General features: G+C 49.4%; 1 protein-coding gene across 1 annotated transcript in view; it reads left to right on the forward strand.

Annotated features, from left to right (window-relative positions):
• The window catches only part of RTTN (rotatin), a 1,129,552-nt gene that overhangs the window by 1,020,974 nt on the left and 87,328 nt on the right, over positions 1-21,250 (forward strand). Inside the window, exons 46-47 of the mRNA XM_086965450.1 lie at positions 2,891-3,093; positions 15,546-15,813. Coding sequence (XP_086821576.1) covers positions 2,891-3,093; positions 15,546-15,813 — 471 coding nt within the window. The remainder of the gene's footprint in view (positions 1-2,890; positions 3,094-15,545; positions 15,814-21,250) is intronic.

Genomic DNA, 21,250 nt, shown 5'->3' on the forward strand with positions numbered 1-21,250 from the left:
CAGGTGTGCAGAATGTTCAGGCAGACGCACTGAGCAGACTGCTTCAGGAAAACCACGAATGGGTCATAAACGACGAAGTACTAGGAGAAGTCTTCGCAAGGTGGGGAACTCCAGACGTAGATTTGTTCGCCACCGCCGAAAACAGCAAGTGCAGAGACTTCGCCTCCAGGTACTTCCAGCAAGGGACGCTGGGGAATGCGTTATGGATCGACTGGACGAACAGCTTTCTGTACGCCTTTCCTCCCATTCCCCTGATTCCGGCGGTGCTCATCAAGCTAGCCCGGTCCAGGGCTCGGATGATCCTCATCGCCCCGGAGTGGCCCAGGCAGTGGTGGTTCACGGACCTACTTCACCGGTCTCTCCTTCCTCACATCCGGTTGCCGTGCAGGCCGGACCTTCTCACGAAGTTCGGGGGACGGATGTTACACCCCAACCTCTCGTCTTTGAGTTTGGCGGCATGGCCATCTGAATCTGCCCGACGATTGCATGGACATACTGAAGGAGTCCAAGAGACCTTCCACTCGGACTTCATACGCTTACAAGTGGAAGAGGTTTTGTATCTGGTGCCAGTCTAAGAACCATGATCCTACGACCTGTAAGGAAGATGTCATCCTTCCTTACCTTTTACATTTGGCGCAGTCTGGCCTTAATGTGCATTCCATTAAGGTTCATCTGGCTGCATTGACTGCCTACAGGAAATGCCCTTCACAGACTTCCTTTTTCCAGATCCCCGTGATCAAAGATTTTCTGGAAGGATTGAAGAAAGTATTCCCTCCTGTCAGGCTTCCCTCGCCTTCATGGGAATTGAATGTGGTGCTGTCCAGATTGATGAAGGAACCTTTTGAACCTATTCATAAGGCTTCGTTGCAGCACCTGTCCTGGAAGGCGGCGTTCCTCGTGGCCATTACATCGGCCCGCAGGGTGAGTGAAATTCAGGCGTTGTGTTGTAATGAACCTTATACTGTATTTCATGCTGCTAAGGTTGTTATGCGTACTCACCCTAAATTTCTTCCCAAGGTTATTTCTGACTTTCATGTCAACCAGACTATAACTTTACCTACGTTCTTTCAGAACCCTTCATCCCCAGCGGAGAGGTCTCTCCATTCTCTGGATGTTAGGAGGGTGTTGAAATTTTATCTGGACAAAACCAAAGATATCCGTAGGTCTGACCAGTTGTTTATCAATTATGGATCGGTCAGGACAGGTCTTGCGACCTCTAAGCAGTCCATCTCTAGGTGGATTGTGTCCTGCATACAATTGTGTTATCAGAAAGCTAATAAGACCTTAGGAGGTAAGCCTAAGGCTCATTCCACCAGGGGCAAAGCTGCCACGACGGCTCTGCTCCGTAACGTGCCGATTGCTGAAATCTGCAAGGCAGCCACTTGGAAGTCGGTTCATACCTTTGCTAAACATTACTGCCTGGACACTGACGCCAGGGCAGACGCTCAGGTTGGACAGGCTTCGCTGCGGAATTTGTTCGCACAATAGTGGCGTTATGTACTTATTCTCCACCACCGCTTAGTTGTGGGGATGGGCTTGCCATTCTATTCACTAGATTATGACTATACACAGAGATCCCCTACTACAGAAGGAGTAGTTTCTGTCCTGTAACTCCAGTTCTGTAGTAGGGGTATCTCTGTTATAGTCATAAGCGCCCTCCCTCCTCCCTGGTGGAGAATTCTTCATGTGAACAATGCGGCAGGTCTGGCGTTTTGTACGCCTTCAAAAAGAACTGAAAGTAAGTTGGACCTGCTATGCATTCTGGGATACTGGGAGAAGTCTGGAAAGTTCTCTTAAAGGCACAGTATCCTATTTAAGCCACATAATGGCAGCCTATGGGGCTTGTCTGTCCCTACCTTCCTCTCTATCATTCCTGAGTCTAGGACTGGGGGAGGCAGGTTTCTCTATGGTAGAAACTGGCAGGCTGGGCTGTGTGTGGTGATTTTTGGTGGAATTTCTAGTTGAAGTACTGGACAGTGTAGCCTGTGGATATAGGCTGCATTATTTGTCTTTAAATTCTCTCTTAAGTGTCTTTGCAGTTTCTGCATGATTTTGACAACTTAAGAGATTATTTTTGATTGCCGGGGTCCACGCACATGGGCGGGACTATTCACTAGATTATGACTATAACAGAGATACCCCTACTACAGAACTGGAGTTACAGGACAGAAACTACTCCCTCTGCTTTAAGGTCCAGGTCAAAAAATAGAAATCGCGAAAGTTCTTCATTTTCATCTTCAGAGAAACAAACCTACTGAACTCAAAAAAGAAAAACTCTACTCTAAAACCCGTGGTCAGCACCAGAAGAGAGCATGGCCCCCATTTCTAAGTGGTCAAATATTGATTTGTTGAAACAGAAAAGCCCTCTCTCTGCATGGTAATGGATGTGTATCTGAACCCTGAGTGCCCAGCTGTACTGACACAGAAAGTGATCTGGGCCAAGAAACTGTCATGTGATGCTTTAGGAATGAGGTGCATTGTGTTCACTCTAAATATATTCAGCAACATTCTCCAGTATTTCAGAGCATGATTACCTGTTTACTGAGATTTCACTTAACATGTATAGAGTGAAATGTCAAAAAAGCATCTAGGTCAATGGACGCATGGGCCTGTTAGTGATGGGTCATGCACCTGTAAAGAGCACATTTAGCCACACTACTTTTATAAAGGTCTTTCCACAATAGGGATAATATTAGGACATTTATTATGGTTGAGTGAAACAGTGTAGTGGAAAGAACCCTTTTATAAGCAGACTTTTCCGGCAGCTTGGTCTCTTCCCAAATACTGCATGTATTGCCTTGCAACCTGTCAAAATCATTTCAGAATTCTAAATGTTCAAGCAACTTAGTTATGTGTCATTCGTTAATTATGTGATGTTTCTCTCTTTCAGGCTGTGCCTCACTTTGTTGCGCAGTTGCTTCAGTAAATTTCATGCCATCTTCCCAGAGAGGCCCATCCAGCAACTCCTTGATGTACAGTATTGTGAAATTGGCTTCACAGCTCTCTCCAGAGAACAGCACAATTCAGCAGATGGCTTTTACTCTTCTTTCTAATCTGGTTGTGACACATGATTGTAAAAGTGTAATGCAAAAGGTAATTTATTTTGTCTTTTGTTTAAATTGATTGAATTACTTCCATGGCTTGCAATGGACTAGTGTGTAATTAACTGTCAGAAATCAAGCGGAAAAAGGCAAAAATCCACAATTTTTAAAGTTTGCCATCAAAGCAAAATCTGAGTAAGAATTTAATCTACATGCAGGTTTAAAGAGATTACTTATTTAGCATTGGTTTCTTATATCACTAGTAGTGTGACATGAGATCGAATGCGAAGGAGCTTTGCCCCCTGTCCTCCATCTTCTCTTACTACTTCTAAAGGATTTTTATATGCTGATATAGTTAACACTTCTTTAGAAGTGTATGGAGATATGATAAGCTAGTGTCCAGCTTGACGTAGACAAATGTTAATTAAGCGGCTGTCAAGGTTGGGCGAGGCAGGTGATTTGGCATTAAGTTTTGTGAATGACCAGAAATGGAATGCCAAATAATTCTCAGTAGGACTGGAGGCTGTGGTAAATGCTTCCTCACCAGCTGATTTTGAAAAGGTTGTAGTATCCCTCTTCAGCAGCATCTGGGGAAGCACAGTAGGGATCTCCACCTGAAATTACTGTTGTTTTGGTACTCAGGTCGGGTAGTGGTATCACAGACTAAGGGCCTCAAAAACATCCTTTCCACCTCTGAGGAATGAGGGGTGTGTGCGCCTTTTGTCTGCATCTCTTTTCCTCTTTTTTTTTCAATGGTTCTAGGCGGTTGCCAATCCAGCAGAAAATTGGGATTTTCCTCTGAATTCACATGCATCTTTCTGCAAATCGGAAAAAACTATTCACCATACCTTGTTGCATGCCTCATATAAAGCATTTTCAATTCAAGGATTTTATGTTTTGTCTTTTGAACACCTCTTTGTTTTAAAAAAAATTGTTCTCTGTTTGTAGGGGGCATCTCCACTCACACATGAAACGCCACTCACGCATGCAACGCCACTCACACATGCAACGCCACTCACACATGAAACGCCACTCACACATGAAACGCCACTCACACATCCAACGCCACTGCAACGCCACTCACACATGCAACGACACTCACACATGCAACACCACTCACACATGCAAAGCCATTCAAACATTCAACGCCACTCAACAACACAACGCCACTCACGCATGCAACGCCACTCACGCATGCAACGCCACTCACACATGAAACGCCACTCACACATCCAACGCCAATCACACATGCAGTGCCACTCACACATGCTACGCCACTCACACATGCAACGCCACTCACACATGCTAAGCCACTCACACATGCTACGCCAATCACACATGCAACGCCACTCACACATGCAACAACACTCACACATGCAACGACACTCACACATGCAACGCCACTCACACATGCTACGCCACTAACACATGCAACGCCACTCACACATGCAACGCCACTCACACATGCAACACCACTCACACATGCAACGCCACTCACACATGCAACGACACTCACACATGCAACAACACTCACACATGCAAAGCCATTCAAACATTCAACGCCACTCAACAACGCAACGCCACTCAACAACGCAATGCCACTCACGCATGCAACGCCACTCACACATGCAACGCCACTCACACATGAAACGCCACTCACACATGAAACGCCACTCACACATCCAACGCCACTCACACATGCAACGCCACTCACACATGCAACGCCACTCACACATGCATCGCCACTCACACATGCAATGCCACTCACACATGCAACGCCACTCACACATGCAACGCCACTCACACATGCAACGCCACTCACACATGCAACGCCACTCACACATGCAACCACACTCACACATGCTACGCCACTCACACATGCTAAGCCACTCACACATGCTACGCCAATCACACATGCAACGCCACTCACACATGCAACGACACTCACACATGCAACGACACTCACACATGCAACGACACTCACACATGCAACGCCACTCACACATGCTACGCCATTAACACATGCAACGCCACTCACACATGCAACGACACTCACACATGCAACACCACTCACACATGCAAAGCCATTCAAACATTCAACGCCACTCAACAACGCAACGCCACTCAACAACGCAACGCCACTCACGCATGCAACGCCACTCACACATGAAACGCCACTCACACATGAAACGCCACTCACACATGAAACGCCACTCACACATGAAACGCCACTCACACATCCAACGCCAATCACACATGCAGTGCCACTCACACATGCTACGCCACTCACACATGCAACGCCACTCACACATGCTAAGCCAATCACACATGCAGTGCCACTCACACATGCTACGCCACTCACACATGCAACGCCACTCACACATGCTAAGCCACTCACACATGCTATGCCAATCACACATGCAACGCCACTCACACATGCAACGACACTCACACATGCAACGACACTCACGCATGCAACGCCACTCACGCATGCAACGCCACTCACACATGCTACGCCACTCACACATGCAACGCCACTCACACATGCAACGCCACTCACACATGCAACGCCACTCACACATGCAACGACACTCACACATGCAACAACACTCACACATGCAAAGCCATTCAAACATTCAACGCCACTCAACAACGCAACGCCACTCAACAACGCAACACCACTCAACAACGCAACGCCACTCACGCATGCAACGCCACTCACACATGCAACGCCACTCACACATGAAACGCCACTCACACATCCAACGCCACTCACACATGCAACGCCACTCACACATGCATCGCCACTCACACATGCATCGCCACTCACACATGCAACGCCACTCACACATGCAACGCCACTCACACATACAACGCCACTCACACATGCTACGCCACTCACACATGCTAAGCCACTCACACATGCTACGCCAATCACACATGCAACGCCACTCACACATGCAACGACACTCACACATGCAACGCCACCTACACATGCTACGCCATTAACACATGCAACGCCACTCACACATGCAACGACACTCACACATGCAACACCACTCACACATGCAAAGCCATTCAAAAATTCAACGCCACTCACGCATGCAACGCCACTCACGCATGCAACGCCACTCACGGACGCAACGCCACTCACACATGCAACACCACTCACACATGAAACGCCACTCACACATCCAACGCCAATCACACATGCAGTGCCACTCACACATGCTACGCCACTCACACATGCAACGCCACTCACACATGCAACGCAACTCACACATGCAACGCAACTCACACATGCAACGCAACTCACACATGCAACGACACTCACACATGCAACGCCACTCACACATCCAACGCCAATCACACATGCTGTTCCACTCACACATGCTACGCCACTCACACATGCAACGCCACTCACACCAATGCAGTAACAGTTTTACCCACACAGAAAAACTTTCAAACACACAACGCCACTCACACCCACGCAAGCCCACTCTCACACACACAACGCCACACTCACCCATGCAATGCCAATCACACACGCAACGCAACTCACACATGCAACGCCACTCACACATGCTACGCCAATCATACATGCAACAACACTAACACATGCAACGCCAGTCACAAATGCAAAGCCATTCAAAAAGGAAACGGCACTCAACAAGGCAACGCCACTCAACTACGCAACGCCACTCACGCATGCAACGCCACTCACACATGCAACGCCACCCGCAATCACACTCACACAACATCACCCTCACACACCATCACACACCTTCAGCCTCACACACACTCACTCACACTCACCTGGGAGGACGCTCAGCTTGCAGGGCTCTGCTTCTATCCACTGGTGCACTCTCCTGCTCTCTAGAAAGGTGGCATAACAAATAAAAAATAAACAAAATCACGTCTATACACATGAAACGCCACTCACACATGAAACGCCACTCACACATGAAACGCCACTCACACATGAAACGCCACTCACACATCCAACGCCAATCACACATGCAGTGCCACTCACACATGCTACGCCACTCACACATGCAACGCCACTCACACATGCTAAGCCAATCACACATGCAGTGCCACTCACACATGCTACGCCACTCACACATGCAACGCCACTCACACATGCTAAGCCACTCACACATGCTATGCCAATCACACATGCAACGCCACTCACACATGCAACGACACTCACACATGCAACGACACTCACGCATGCAACGCCACTCACGCATGCAACGCCACTCACACATGCTACGCCACTCACACATGCAACGCCACTCACACATGCAACGCCACTCACACATGCAACGCCACTCACACATGCAACGACACTCACACATGCAACAACACTCACACATGCAAAGCCATTCAAACATTCAACGCCACTCAACAACGCAACGCCACTCAACAACGCAACACCACTCAACAACGCAACGCCACTCACGCATGCAACGCCACTCACACATGCAACGCCACTCACACATGAAACGCCACTCACACATCCAACGCCACTCACACATGCAACGCCACTCACACATGCATCGCCACTCACACATGCATCGCCACTCACACATGCAACGCCACTCACACATGCAACGCCACTCACACATACAACGCCACTCACACATGCTACGCCACTCACACATGCTAAGCCACTCACACATGCTACGCCAATCACACATGCAACGCCACTCACACATGCAACGACACTCACACATGCAACGCCACCTACACATGCTACGCCATTAACACATGCAACGCCACTCACACATGCAACGACACTCACACATGCAACACCACTCACACATGCAAAGCCATTCAAAAATTCAACGCCACTCACGCATGCAACGCCACTCACGCATGCAACGCCACTCACGGACGCAACGCCACTCACACATGCAACACCACTCACACATGAAACGCCACTCACACATCCAACGCCAATCACACATGCAGTGCCACTCACACATGCTACGCCACTCACACATGCAACGCCACTCACACATGCAACGCAACTCACACATGCAACGCAACTCACACATGCAACGCAACTCACACATGCAACGACACTCACACATGCAACGCCACTCACACATCCAACGCCAATCACACATGCTGTTCCACTCACACATGCTACGCCACTCACACATGCAACGCCACTCACACCAATGCAGTAACAGTTTTACCCACACAGAAAAACTTTCAAACACACAACGCCACTCACACCCACGCAAGCCCACTCTCACACACACAACGCCACACTCACCCATGCAATGCCAATCACACACGCAACGCAACTCACACATGCAACGCCACTCACACATGCTACGCCAATCATACATGCAACAACACTAACACATGCAACGCCAGTCACAAATGCAAAGCCATTCAAAAAGGAAACGGCACTCAACAAGGCAACGCCACTCAACTACGCAACGCCACTCACGCATGCAACGCCACTCACACATGCAACGCCACCCGCAATCACACTCACACAACATCACCCTCACACACCATCACACACCTTCAGCCTCACACACACTCACTCACACTCACCTGGGAGGACGCTCAGCTTGCAGGGCTCTGCTTCTATCCACTGGTGCACTCTCCTGCTCTCTAGAAAGGTGGCATAACAAATAAAAAATAAACAAAATCACGTCTATACAAATCATGTGGCATTCCAAATGCTAAAGGTGACACATTCACAAAAATTTAAACTATTGGCATTGTAATTTACAAATCTATCAATGTAGCTATTTGGAAAATTACACACAAAAAATAAATAAAACATTTACAACACCAATAGCTCAAACTTTTCTAATGCGAGACCTATTGCATTTCCAATGCTTGTTTTCAATGGTTCTAGGCGGTTGCCAATCCAGCAGAAAATTGGGATTTTCCTCTGAATTCACATGCATCTTTCTGCAAATCGGAAAAAACTATTCACCATACCTTGTTGCATGCCTCATATAAAGCATTTTCAATTCAAGGATTTTATGTTTTGTCTTTTGAACACCTCTTTGTTTTAAAAAAAATTGTTCTCTGTTTGTAGGGGGCATCTCTGGAAAGGGAAGACTCTCCCCTTTCCAGCGATGCCCCTCACAAACCTGAAGAGGCATCGTAACGTCCAAAAAATCCACTGGACGCATGCACTTAAGGGGTTAATCTCTATAATTATTATTGTTAATAATAGTATTAGCCTTGTTATTATTGTTGGTAATAAATACAGCCTGTTATTCTATTTCTATATATTACCCACACCTGATTTCAAGGATTGTAACCTCTCCTTTGAAAGTCTTACCTCTGCAAACTAGCCACTCCTGATCTCCTCTAGCTCTACCAATATTTTCATGAGCTCACATGCCCTCCCCCCAAACCCCTGCCCCGCACTAGTGATCACTCCTAATTCCTTTTGATTCAACCTACCGCTATGAAACCGGCATAAATGCGTGGAATGGTTTCTTTGAGAGCACAAGACTAATACCACTAACCAACAATTACAACTGCATTAACCACTAAACTTAGGTTTCTGGGGTGCCGTTTTGCCTGGCATAAAGAACTTCAATGTCTCTTCAGGGCACAAAGCCAAATATAAATACAATTCCAGTTGCGCTCCAATGAGGAGCTGCTTTTCAGAAGGAAAACTACCTCAGTGCATCGCTGGCTGGGAAGATGGCGATGTAGTAATTTGCTTCAATGCAATCACTCAATGTTAGCATTCATTTTTGCAGAAGACTGCAAACATCTTTCTTTTCCGTACTACCTGTGAGGTCTTCCAAATTTCATTGCAACACATTGCCTCTCACATGTCAAACATACCTGAACATTTGAACATCAAGCTTGAGTGAGTGACATTAGAATAATCTTTTTTTTTCTTTCAAAACTTATGTTAATTAGTGTCCTCACGCTGAGGAAAGGCTGCACTGAGCTCCAATCAGCCAGTCAGACTCTGCAACAGGGGCAGTTCCGTCCTGCGCTAGTTCATAAATAGCCAGGTCTTCAGAATTTTCTGAAAACGAGCTTCAGATGGCTCCGATCTCAGATCCCGGGGCATAGAGTTCCATAGTGTAGCTGTTAGGAGTCTATAAGAGCTGCCCCCCAGGCGCAATCTATTCACTCCAGGGACCACTGTCCATGCCGCCCCAAAAGATCCAAGGTGTTTGGTAGAAGTATAGGCTTGAATCAGAGGAAACAAATATCCTGGGCCCTTCTGATTGAGTATCCGATGCACAAAGCAAAGTGCTTTGAAGAAGACTCTGTGCCTCATAGGGAGCCAATAAAGTTCGGCAAGTCCGGTGCATATAGAGTACTGTTTTGGAATATTTAGACATAGCCAGGCTGCAGCATTTTGTACCATTTGAAGCATCCCCAGCCTGCCTTTTGAGACCCCCAGGTAAGGTACATTACAATAGTCCAGGCGAGATACCAGCAAAGCCTGAATAACCGTTTTCTTAGCGGATTCCGGTAATAGTCCGAGGATTTTTGTACCATTTTTAACACGCCAAAGCAGGTACCGACCATAGCTGAGATCTGCTTATCAAAAGATAGCGCTGCATTAAAAGTGACACCCAAGTTCTTCAATTTAAGTTTAGGGACCGGAGTGGGGGCTAGTTCACAAGGCCACCAAGCAGAAGACCAAATCAAGAGCTTCTTCCCGATCACCATTACCTCTGTCTTCTCTGCATTCAGTCTAAAATAACTGGTGTCCATCCATGCCGCAAGGTCCACCAGACAAATTGAAATTATCTGAAGCCCTCCCATCATCTTGTGCCAGTGTGATGATCAGCTGAGTATTGTCAGCATTAGATACGATCCTCACACCTTGGAGTTCAATCACGTCAGCCGAGGACAGAGATAAACGTTGAACAGGGTTGGGCTTAAAGCGGACCCCCTGTGGATGTATTTTATTTTATTTTATTTTATTTGTATTTTAAAGGTTTTATATAGCGCTGGCTAGACTCAGAGGTATCAGAGCGCTTTACATGAGCATCAGATCCTATATACAGGTTACATTGTTACAAAGGTTATACAGTTATTAGAGCATGGCAACATAGTTACTTGTAAGGTCAGGATAAACAATAAGCATAAATAGATTTAGGGGAGGGGGGAAGGAGCTGGGGCAGTAGACAGGTAATGAAGGTGGGAAAGAGGAGGGGAGGGTGAAGGACACTGCAAGGAAAGAGGAGGGGAAGGGTGAATGGGACACAAACCGGTAGACGAGTCAAAGCAACGTATTAAGTCCAGTAAGCTGTGATCCCAGGGGAAGTGGTATCACTTCCCTATTTCTGTTGCGGGAGGCTCCCTTTACGCAGTAGACTCTCTCAGAGGGGTCTCTGAGACTCCAAGGCCTACATACTGGTTCCTTCCCCAAAAAGGGGAGAGGGAGTGCTTTGGCAAGGGGTGCCATACCATACCTCAGTTGTGAGTGTCTCCCTTGGCGCAGTGGACTCTCTCAGCGGGTACACTGAGACTCCAGAGTATAAGTATTGGATCTTTCCCCAACAAGGGGAGGAGGAGTGCTTAGTCAAAGGGCACAAAAGACAGGGGGCTAGGCAGACTAGCAGGAAAGGTGAGAGATTCAGGGGGGAGTGGATAGGAGCTAGAAGCTAGGGAGGAAAACAAAGAGAAAAAGAGTACTAAATGGGAGGAAAATTAATTAATGAGTTATTATATAGCGCTGGCTAGACCAGATGGAATCAGAGCGCTTTACATGAGGGACAATAATGTTGCAATTTACATCAGTTAAACGTAACATAAGTATCAAGAAAAGCATTTAACGAACATAGGGGACAAGGTGAATGGAGCAAGGAAGGGTAAGGGGATAGGGTAAAGGGGTAGGAGGAAGATAGGACGTAAAGACAAGGGGAAAATTCGCCCAAGGTCCGGCTGGGTAGGTGACGGCAGGGAGGGCGAGTCCACAGCACATCTCTTCTTTAGCTATATGGTAGCTCCAGCAGGCATCAGCCAAATCGCTAGGTCTCCACAGTCTGGGGCAAGTTCCGCAGGTTCAAAGTCCTGATGTGTAGGCATGTAAGGGGATAGGTTCAAGGTCAGGTTAATGTCCAATTGTTGTCCAGGGAAGTAAAACAACGTGTAGGGGTCCACTATGGAAGCCATCTTGGGGTCAGGCAGGGGACTGTACGGTACACTGGTGGCCATCCTAAGGTCAGGCATCAGGCAGTTAAAGTCAATATCCAGGACAGCGGCTGCCTGAAAATAACAAATCCAGCGTGCACACACCATCACACGCACAGACATGCATAAGCACACACCAATGTGAGCACACACTCTCATATGCACACTGATGCACACAGACACGCACATAGCCAGAAACATCCAAGAACACAAGCACACATAAAATCCCAAGCACTAATACATAAACACCCAAATACATGCACATGCAAACACCGTCACATGCATAGACATGCAGAAGCACACACAAATGCGCTCACTCTCATCTCGCAGACATGCACAAACATACAAGCACACATACAGAAACTATCACAAATACAAGCACACATACAATCACATGCTCCAGTACAAATATACCCAAGGACGTACACACAAATACATGCCCACACACACACACACACATCACACGCACTGATATGCACAAGCACACAACAAATGTGCGCACACACTCTCATACGCGAACAGAGGGCACACATACAGAAACATCCACACGCACATGTACAATCCCATGCTCTAATACAAAAACACTCAAATACATGCACACACCATCAGACGCACAGACATAAGCACACATGCAGAAACATCTGCGCGCACAAGCACACATAGAATCATATGCTCTAAAACAAAAACACCTAAATACATGTTCACACCATCACACGCGCAGAAAAGCACACACAAATGTGAACATAGTCTTTAATACACGCACACCCCTTTATACACGCACAGACGCACACACAAAAGCACTCCCATGACACATTTATCTAGGACTCCCGCAGCATTGATGGCACACAAAGGCAGAGTCAGCATTGCTGATGTCTTTAGGGCGCCGCCATCTTAGGACCTTGCCTCTGTCTCCTCTCCCCACCAGCCCCCTCACCCCCTACACCAAAGGTGCCCACGTGCAACCAACTGGCACCTGTAGTCTGTGTGATGGTGGAGCGTAGGAACCGTTAGGCTGGCCGGGCGGTTTGTTGTGAGAGGGGAGCGAAGAGCCACCGGTTAGTCAGTACTGTCCCGGGTCACAGCTCCCTCGTTCTTTTCCCTTTGAGCCAGCCGGGGCCCTGGGTCGTCTAACTGAGTCCGGGGGGAACGGGGATGATTTCCTTCCTTGTGGGGATGCCCAACGTCTCTCCACCTTACTTGCAGTTCGCTGCTGGACTCCCGTCTGGGAGAGCGCTGTGTGCTGGGGCTTCCTATTTCGCGCTCTTTTCCCCCGCCTTGCTTTGGAGTCAGGCCTCAACGGTGCAGCCGCGGCACCGGCTTCACCACGGTGCATCCCGCATCACTCCGCCGTCAGCTCCTCGGAGATGCAGAGATACTGAGGAGTGTCAGCTCTCGGTGGGCTGTGGGTGCAAGTCAACAAAACCGACCAAAGTATGGATAGGGGGGTCAGGTCTATGAGCCCCTGGAAGTTGTAGTGACTTGAGAGACAGGTCCTAGCATTGTTCGCGCCCTCCCCTGTCCCCAGGACCTGGCTCCGGCCGCCCTCAGAGGTCCTCGGACTCGGGATGTCTGCAGGTCAGGGACACGACGTTTGCACGATAGCCGGGGGCTCTTTCGTTCCTTCTATGGTAACTCCGCCTGTGTGGTAAGGGGATGATATCCAGGGTGTATGGTTTTTTAAATATCTGGAATGAGCGGTTGTTCAAGAAGTCGTCATGGTGTTGAAGGCCTCCTCAATCCATAAAGAGGTGTGTTGATCGGCAACTTGGGGGCAGGAGTCTTAGCATGGATACCTGCAATTCAGGGCTGACTTAAAGCCGCTGGCTAGTCAGGAGAGCACAACCAAGGTTCTGAAAGGGAATGAGAAGGAGATCTGACCAGGCGATGGGACGTAGGGGAGCTACCTTGGTCCGGGCTAAATTGGCAAATTTGGGCTCAAGAATGTGCCCCTGGATGTGAGTGGAGTCCTGAACTAGCTGTTGAAAATGGAGCAACCCCAAATCCTCGCTGAGGCTTATAGCAATGTAGTCCTGTAGCTGCGTCTCTCTGAGGAGTGAGCCAAGTTATTGTAATGACATCGATTTCCAAGCGCTTAGAGACCTGCAGGTGATTGGGCGCGCTATAAATCTAAACTAACAATAACAATAGCAGTGTGGCAGGTTGGGTCATCAATATGCACATTAAAATCACCTATGTATCATCGCCAGTCCACTTCCCTGCCCTTCAGGTCTGTCTAGTCTTAAAATTGCATAGCCTGAAGGGATAGCCTCTAGGATGTCCCAGGCTGACGAGTGAAGCTAAGTTTCAACCGGAAAGAGCACAGTGCGTTTCTGTGCCGACACATGGTCAGCAATTTCAATTTTATGTTTAGGGAAGGGCTAACAGTTTAAAAGAAAGCATTGGGCGGTCTCTTGAGAGACGCAGGAACTCTGTCCCTCCCACTTCACTTGAGATTTTGTGAGGAAGGAGAAGGGGCAGCCGCAGCTGACTGTCCTAATTCTATATTTATAGAATGGCGGTGGTTAGTACTAGTCTCCTACATCCAAGAAATGTAGTTCATCCACCGAAAACCGCAAAGATTCTTGGTGAAAACTACCAGTGCGCGGATAGGCACAGACGGTCTTGCCTTTGGTGCAGGCTCCCCGAACTGCTCCTTTTATAGGCTAAAGACTAGAGGATCTGTAGCCTCAAAGATGGCGGACCCACTCTAGCTAACGGGAACCACCAAGGGTCTGAATTTGAGCTGCACAGAGCAGAAATTATGTCTGGAAGACGAGTACTGTCTGATTCACCCCAGGTAAGAGTGCCCAAGTTAAAATCAAATTCATATTGAAGTCGTAAAATGACAACTGATAAATAAACCTTGTAAAAACCCACAGAACTAACTTTATCCTGAACGGTTAGTGCATTAATAATTCTTTAAAGAAAAAACTAATTGTATCCTTGGTTATCATATATAATTTTACTAAAACCTTTATGCAAATTCGAAATGTTGTTCTTCTTAACATTGCAGACAAATGTCTGGTTTATCAGTTTTGTACTTCTCCGGGTCTCTTTTCTTTACCATATCCAATGTATTTGTATATGGTGTACTTTCAGTTTTATCTAGTCCCTTTTCTTGGGACACAGAACATTAAACAAGTTTCAGGCAGTTGTAGAGTGATTTGAATGCTTTGATTTCACATTGAGAATGTGGAAAGAACTCCAGTTGTAAGTAATGAGAGCTTCTTTGCCTTTGCTGTGTTTGTTACATGTTAAAACACTCCAATAGACCTAAACAGCATTTACCTTTTAGTGAACATTTTTATTTACAAAGGACAACATCTGGATTCTCTTTTTACCTTACAGAGCAACTTTCTACAGAACTTTCTCTCTTTGTCACTGCCAAAAGGAGGTAGCAAGAGTCTTGGCACCCTAGCTAATCTGTGGCTGAAGCTACTGCTGAACATGTCCTTTGCAGAGGACGGCCAGCAAATGATCTTGAAGCTGAATGGCAGTTTAGACTTGTTGCTAGAAATGGGCAAGCATAAACAGAAGGGCACACTACCGATGGCTCTACTTGTTCTCCATAACCTCTGCTTTCACGCGGCTAGCAAACCCAAGATCCTGGCTAATGGTAAGTGACTCAATAGAATCCTTCTGCTAATTAACTGGTTCACAAGCTTAACTTTGCTAAATGCTTTTCCCCAGGTGTCGCCTTGAACATATAGCTTGTACCGTAAAAATGTGTCCCGAAGAACAGCATGAAGATATGGCCTGTAGTTATTCGGTGTATGTTTTTTTAATGGACATTTAGTTGACCACCTTAACCCCTTAAGTGCTGCCTCAGTGCATTGGCTGACGGCAGCACTACCTCCCCAGTGCTGCGCACGACCATTGGACGTCCATTCAGCACTAGTTCCAATGGACAGCGCAGCACTGGGGAGAGATGTTTAATAGCATCTATGAGGTTAAGGAGAAGAAGCGTAATGAATTGGCCACTCGACAGAAAAAGAGGGTTGTGATCAATAGCAGTTTTAAACATTGGGTTGAGTACCTAATTGGTACTGGCAAATCTGTGCGATGCCAATACTAGAGCACAATAGATGTACATGAAAGTGGCGAATTTGCTCCTCTTAAGTTCCTTCAAAGATTCTTTATCTGTTACTCCTACTCAGACAGTAAGGATCTTTGAACATGTTGTGTTTTTTTACCATTGTATAGTATAATAGTGCCCAAGATTCAATGTACAAAATGGGCACATCCGCTTTAAAAGTGTGCTGTAGATTTGCTGTAAAAGGATACAGTAATACAATGCATTTACTAATTAGGCTCCATTGTGATTGTAGGTATATTGTTTAGTAGGATCTCAGAATAAACGGATTGTATTTCAACCATTTTTCAAGGTATTTGTTCACTTCTTTTCCTTGTTATTTACAGAATTTGGGAAGGAACTTCCCTTTTTGCTTAAGGACGTGATTAGAACTTAAAGTCTTACAAGAATTGGTCCCTTTGCATCTATGCTGGTTACTGCCAACTCTCTCTGGGAGCTGATTTTGTTCCAAGCACATCCTTCAAGGAATGTTTTTTCTTTACTGCTGGGTGCTACAGGAGCCGGCATTACTCCTCGTTAGCCTTCCTCGCCACATGACTTACATAGTGAGCTTCAGCTCCACACCAGAACCCTCCAAAGCAAAAAGTCAGCCTCCCATGCCTCCCATCCCTTCCCAAGATGGCCGACCCATTACCACCTGACCTCTATAAGAGGCGGGCCGGCCCAACCCATCAGCCTGTTTTTTTGTTCTGCGTGTCATTTCTCTCCAGATGCGTCTTCAGGTAAGTGGTGCCTGCACTAGCTGGTGCCTGGGTCTCGGGTTGGAGGTCCAGTTCTAGCGGACCCTAGGATCTTGGACTCTTTCCCCCCCCTTTTCCCCCCCGGTGGGTTTGTATCTGGTTGGGCTCTGCTCCTGCGGGCCGTGGGTTTTCCATGGGGGGTAGCCGGGGTACTGTTTGGGCGGGAGGCCGGCGCCCTGCCGTGCCTCCGCTGTGCCCTTCGTACTGTGCCTGGTTTGTTGCCGCCCGCCTGCCTTTCATTGCGCTGCGGCGGGTGGCGGATGTGTTACCTTGTCTCGCCGCCCGCCTTCCCCTCGTGGCGCTACGGTGGGCGGTGGCTCGGCTCCAGCGCTGCCCGCCTTCCCTTAGGTGGTGGCGGCTGTGTTATGCCTCGCTGGAAACCTGCGCATCCTGCTCTCGCTTCCCACCTGCCTTCGGGGCGTTGCGGCGGGCGGCTGTGCTACGCGTTGATTGTGCAGCCTTACATCCGTAGTTTCTTGCTCCGCATTCTGCTGCTGGGGGAATCTTTTTGGTGACTGTTGGCGCACCCGTGTCTGGGCTGCATGGACAGTGTGTATTTTATACGGACACATGCTCGCCAGTTTTGACTTCCTCCCCGACTCGGCCCTGGTTTCTTGGTACATGTTGGGAGTGGGGGTGGGGCTCTCCCTGCTCGGAGCGACTCCTGCGAGCTGTGTCTCACCTGGCTCCCCGGTGCTGACCTGCTTTTCGCTGGCTTCCCCCCTGGGCCTCTCCTATGTGTTTTCTTGGGGGCGGGGTGCCCTTTTCAGCAGCGTTCTTGTCCGTCCTCCGGGGGCGGCTCTGGCCTCATCTGGTGTTTTCTCTCCGAGGCTTGTTTTGCTGTCACTGTACGAATGTGGCACGTTGTTTGCTCTGTCCCTTGGACGGACGGCTGTTGGGCTCGGTGTGCTGAGTCCTCCTGCCTCTGCCGCGCCTCCGTTTTCCTCGAGTCTTCTCCCGGTCCGTGCAGGGGCGCGATCAGCGGGGGCTGGTGCTGCATTCTTGCCCGCCTTGCAATTGCATCTTGTGGCCTGACGTGTCTCCCACTGGTGTGTCTTGCTGGTGTTGTTCGGCCGCATTTGTTTCCATGCATTTCATTTGTGTGTGTTTTCGTGCTCGCGCATGCGCGCTTCACTATTCTCGGGGTGGAGGTGGTGTACTTCCGACTTGAGCGACCGACCTCGGGGCTGGGGTTCCTGGTTCGTGTCTCATCTGCAGCGCTCTTCCCTCCGGTGATTCTGGGCGGCTCTTTTGTTGGCTGTCTCCCTGGGGTATGTGCCGTGTCGTGTGCTATCCCGTATTTGCCGCTGTCATCGGATTGGGGGATACCGGGCCTGCGGGGTGTAGGTGCGGTTTACGGGGCGCCTGGTTTGCTGGCTCAGTGGTCTGCTGCATCCACTGCGGGGGGCCTGTGTTCGGCCTCGTGGTCACGGGCTCTGCTCCTGGCGGGTTCTCTCTGCCTTTCATCCTTCTAAGGCCGATGTATTGTGTCCCTTTGGATTTGGTTGCATTGTTCTTCTGTTTTTCGGCGCTTTGCAAATGCACGGGTCTGGGTTTTTCTGGACTTCTCTCTGTATTGGTACTGTGGTTTCTGCTCATCGAGGTGTCGTTCGGACGCCCTTCTGTGCTCTGCCTGGCCCTGATTGGGCCTTCCAGGTGTTTTCCTCCTCTGGTTTGCTTCTGTGTTGACATCGGGCGGGTCCTATTGGGTTGTTCTCTCCGCCTTTCGCGGGGTTCTCTGTTGCCTTGGGTTTCTTTGCCACATTCAGTTCTTCGGGTCGGATTTGGTGGCTCAGTGGACTAATGCTTCTGCTGTAGGGGCCTGTGTTGGCCCCCATGTTCACAGGTTCGTATCCCTGCGTGTCCGCTCTGCCCATCTTCCGTCTTCGGTTGGTGAGATGAGTGCCATTGGGTGGAGTTGCATCTATCATCTGTTGTTCTGTGCCTAGATGCCCGTAGTGGTGCTCGTGCGCTTTACACTTACACGTGTGATGTTTACGGTTCTATACTCCCGAATTTTCTTTTTGGTTCGTGTTTTCTGGGGTTGATTTCTGCTCCTGAATTTACACTGATTGCTTGTTAGCGGGGCCTCTGCTTCTTAGTTGCTGTATTGTCCCTGTCTCCTTCTTTCCTTTTGGGTTTTGGACCTGTGGTCCTTTCGTCATGTGGACTCCTGTTCCCGCCGTTGTTGTACTGTCCCGGTCAGTTCCTTGGTGGTCGTCCTCCAGGGGGTTCCAGGGGCTGTGGGCTGGCACATGTCTGGTGTGGACTGGATGCTGTGGGCACCTGTCCGCCTGTCTCTGGGCTGCATCAGTTGGACTCCTAGTGTGTCTTTTCTGGCAGTTTCTGCTCCTGGCTGGCTCGCTGTCTGGACGGGCGGCTCCTGCACCCATTCCCTGTTGGTTTTCTGCTGTCCCTTGCTTCTCGCCTCCTGGGGGCGGAGTTTGTTGTGGTCCTTCTGTCGCCTCCCCTCTCATCCTGGGTGGCACGGTTCCTTGGCTCCTGCCCTCTGCCTGCCTGTTCCGGTGGTCGGTTCTTGGGCTCCCCGGCTCCTGTCCATGGGGCTGTGGCTCTTCAGTTGCTCTGCCTGGTCCAGGGGTTCGGCGCCCCTCTCTGGTGGGGTGTGCGTTCTTCCCTGTTTTTTTGCGGGGTGGCTTTTGGGGGTCTCGCTGAACCTTCTGTGACGAGCTGCCTTGGTGGGGCCTCCCTTGGGTCGTATTTTCATCTGGCCCTTCCTTAGTTCTTTTTGCCCCCGGCCCTTCCCGCTCTGTCTCCTGGTACGGCTGGGTTCATCCTTCCCGTGTGTTGGTGATGCCTTTCTGGGGGCATGCTTGGGTTCCCGGTCTGTGCTGGGTCAGTGGGTTTCCCTGTGGGCGTTTTTCCCGTCTGGCTTCTGTTTGCCGTTCCTTGGCTTCTCTGGGGTTTTACCCTGCCTTGCTGGGGCTTGTTGTTTGCCTTTCTGGTGGGTTTGTCCCCTGCCTCGTGCTCCGGGGTGTGTGCGGGGTTCGCCCCTGTTGACTTTTGGCGCATTGGTGCTGTCCTTGCCTGGGTCGTTTTTGGCTCTGGCCTTTCTGGCCCTGTACGCTCTTGTTCTCATCGGGTCGGGACGATTTTGGTGCCTGGTTCGGGAGTCTCCTGGGTCCGTCTGGTCCTGTCTGCTTCCTTTGGGTCTCCGGTTTTGGCTCTTCGGCCTTCTTGTCCGGGCTCCCGGCTTTGCGCTTCCTGGGGTCACTTTTTCTCCTGGGTTTCTGGGCTTGTTTGGCCTGGCCAGGGTTTTTGACCGGTTGGTGGTGCTCCCCTGGGTGCGTCTCCGTTTGCTTCGGCGGTAGTTGGCTTGGGCCCTGCTGCTCTTGGTCCTTGTTTTGCCTCTTGGGGCGCGGGTTTTTGTGTCCTGCCCCTGCTTTCTCTTTCCCTTGCTGGTTTTTGTTTCTGGCGGTGCTGTGGGGTATCCTGGCGGAGCCCTGCGCTTCCGGTGTGGGTGTGTCCTTGTTTCTTTCCCCTGGTTTTGGGGTCCCAGGTCCTGTTGACTCTGGTGGCTCGCTGGGTGTCTTGTCATGACTCGGGCTCGTCTTCGCCCTGCCCTTCTGTTCTTCACGTCTTTGGTGTGTTGCTGCCGCGCTCCTTGCCAGTCGGTTCTTCTTTGTCTCGCTGGGCTGGGCCTGGTTGTGGGCTGGCTGTCTGTTAGGCCGCCTGGGTGCTCTCTTCGGCGGCTCGCTCCCTTCTTGTGTTTCTTCCTGGGCCGGTTTGCTTGGTCCCTGTGCTGGGTATTTCCATACCTGGCCGATTGGCTACTTTCTGCCTCTTTTTCTCACTTCTGGCCGTGGGCGGGCCTGTGGATTTTTGGTTTTTCGCCTTTGCCCGGTTGGTTTTCCTCCGGGTCTCTTCGGTGCCGTTTCCGGCACCTTCCTGGGTTTGTTTTCCCTGGTGCCTGCCTGGGTTCTCTCCTTGGAGTCGCGGTCCCTTCCGGGGGTCCTTTGTGTGACTGGGGTTTGTCCCCCTTTTGTTTCTTTTCGGCACCCTTTTCCATTCTTCCGGCTCTTGCCTGTCTGTTGGTTTGCTCTGGTGCCGCTTCCCAGTTTTTCTGGTTTGGCTCTCTCGCGGGTTGTGGTCGCCCTTGCGGGATTGCTGTGTTGGATGGACTGGTTGTCTCTTTCTGCTAGTGATTTTTTATGTTGGGTCGCTGTGGTGGGGATGCCCTCTGTTCGTTTGGTTCCTCTCTT

Source organism: Lissotriton vulgaris, chromosome 4_1 (assembly GCF_964263255.1).
Source record: "Lissotriton vulgaris chromosome 4_1, aLisVul1.2, whole genome shotgun sequence".
Taxonomy (NCBI): Eukaryota; Metazoa; Chordata; class Amphibia; order Caudata; family Salamandridae; genus Lissotriton; species Lissotriton vulgaris.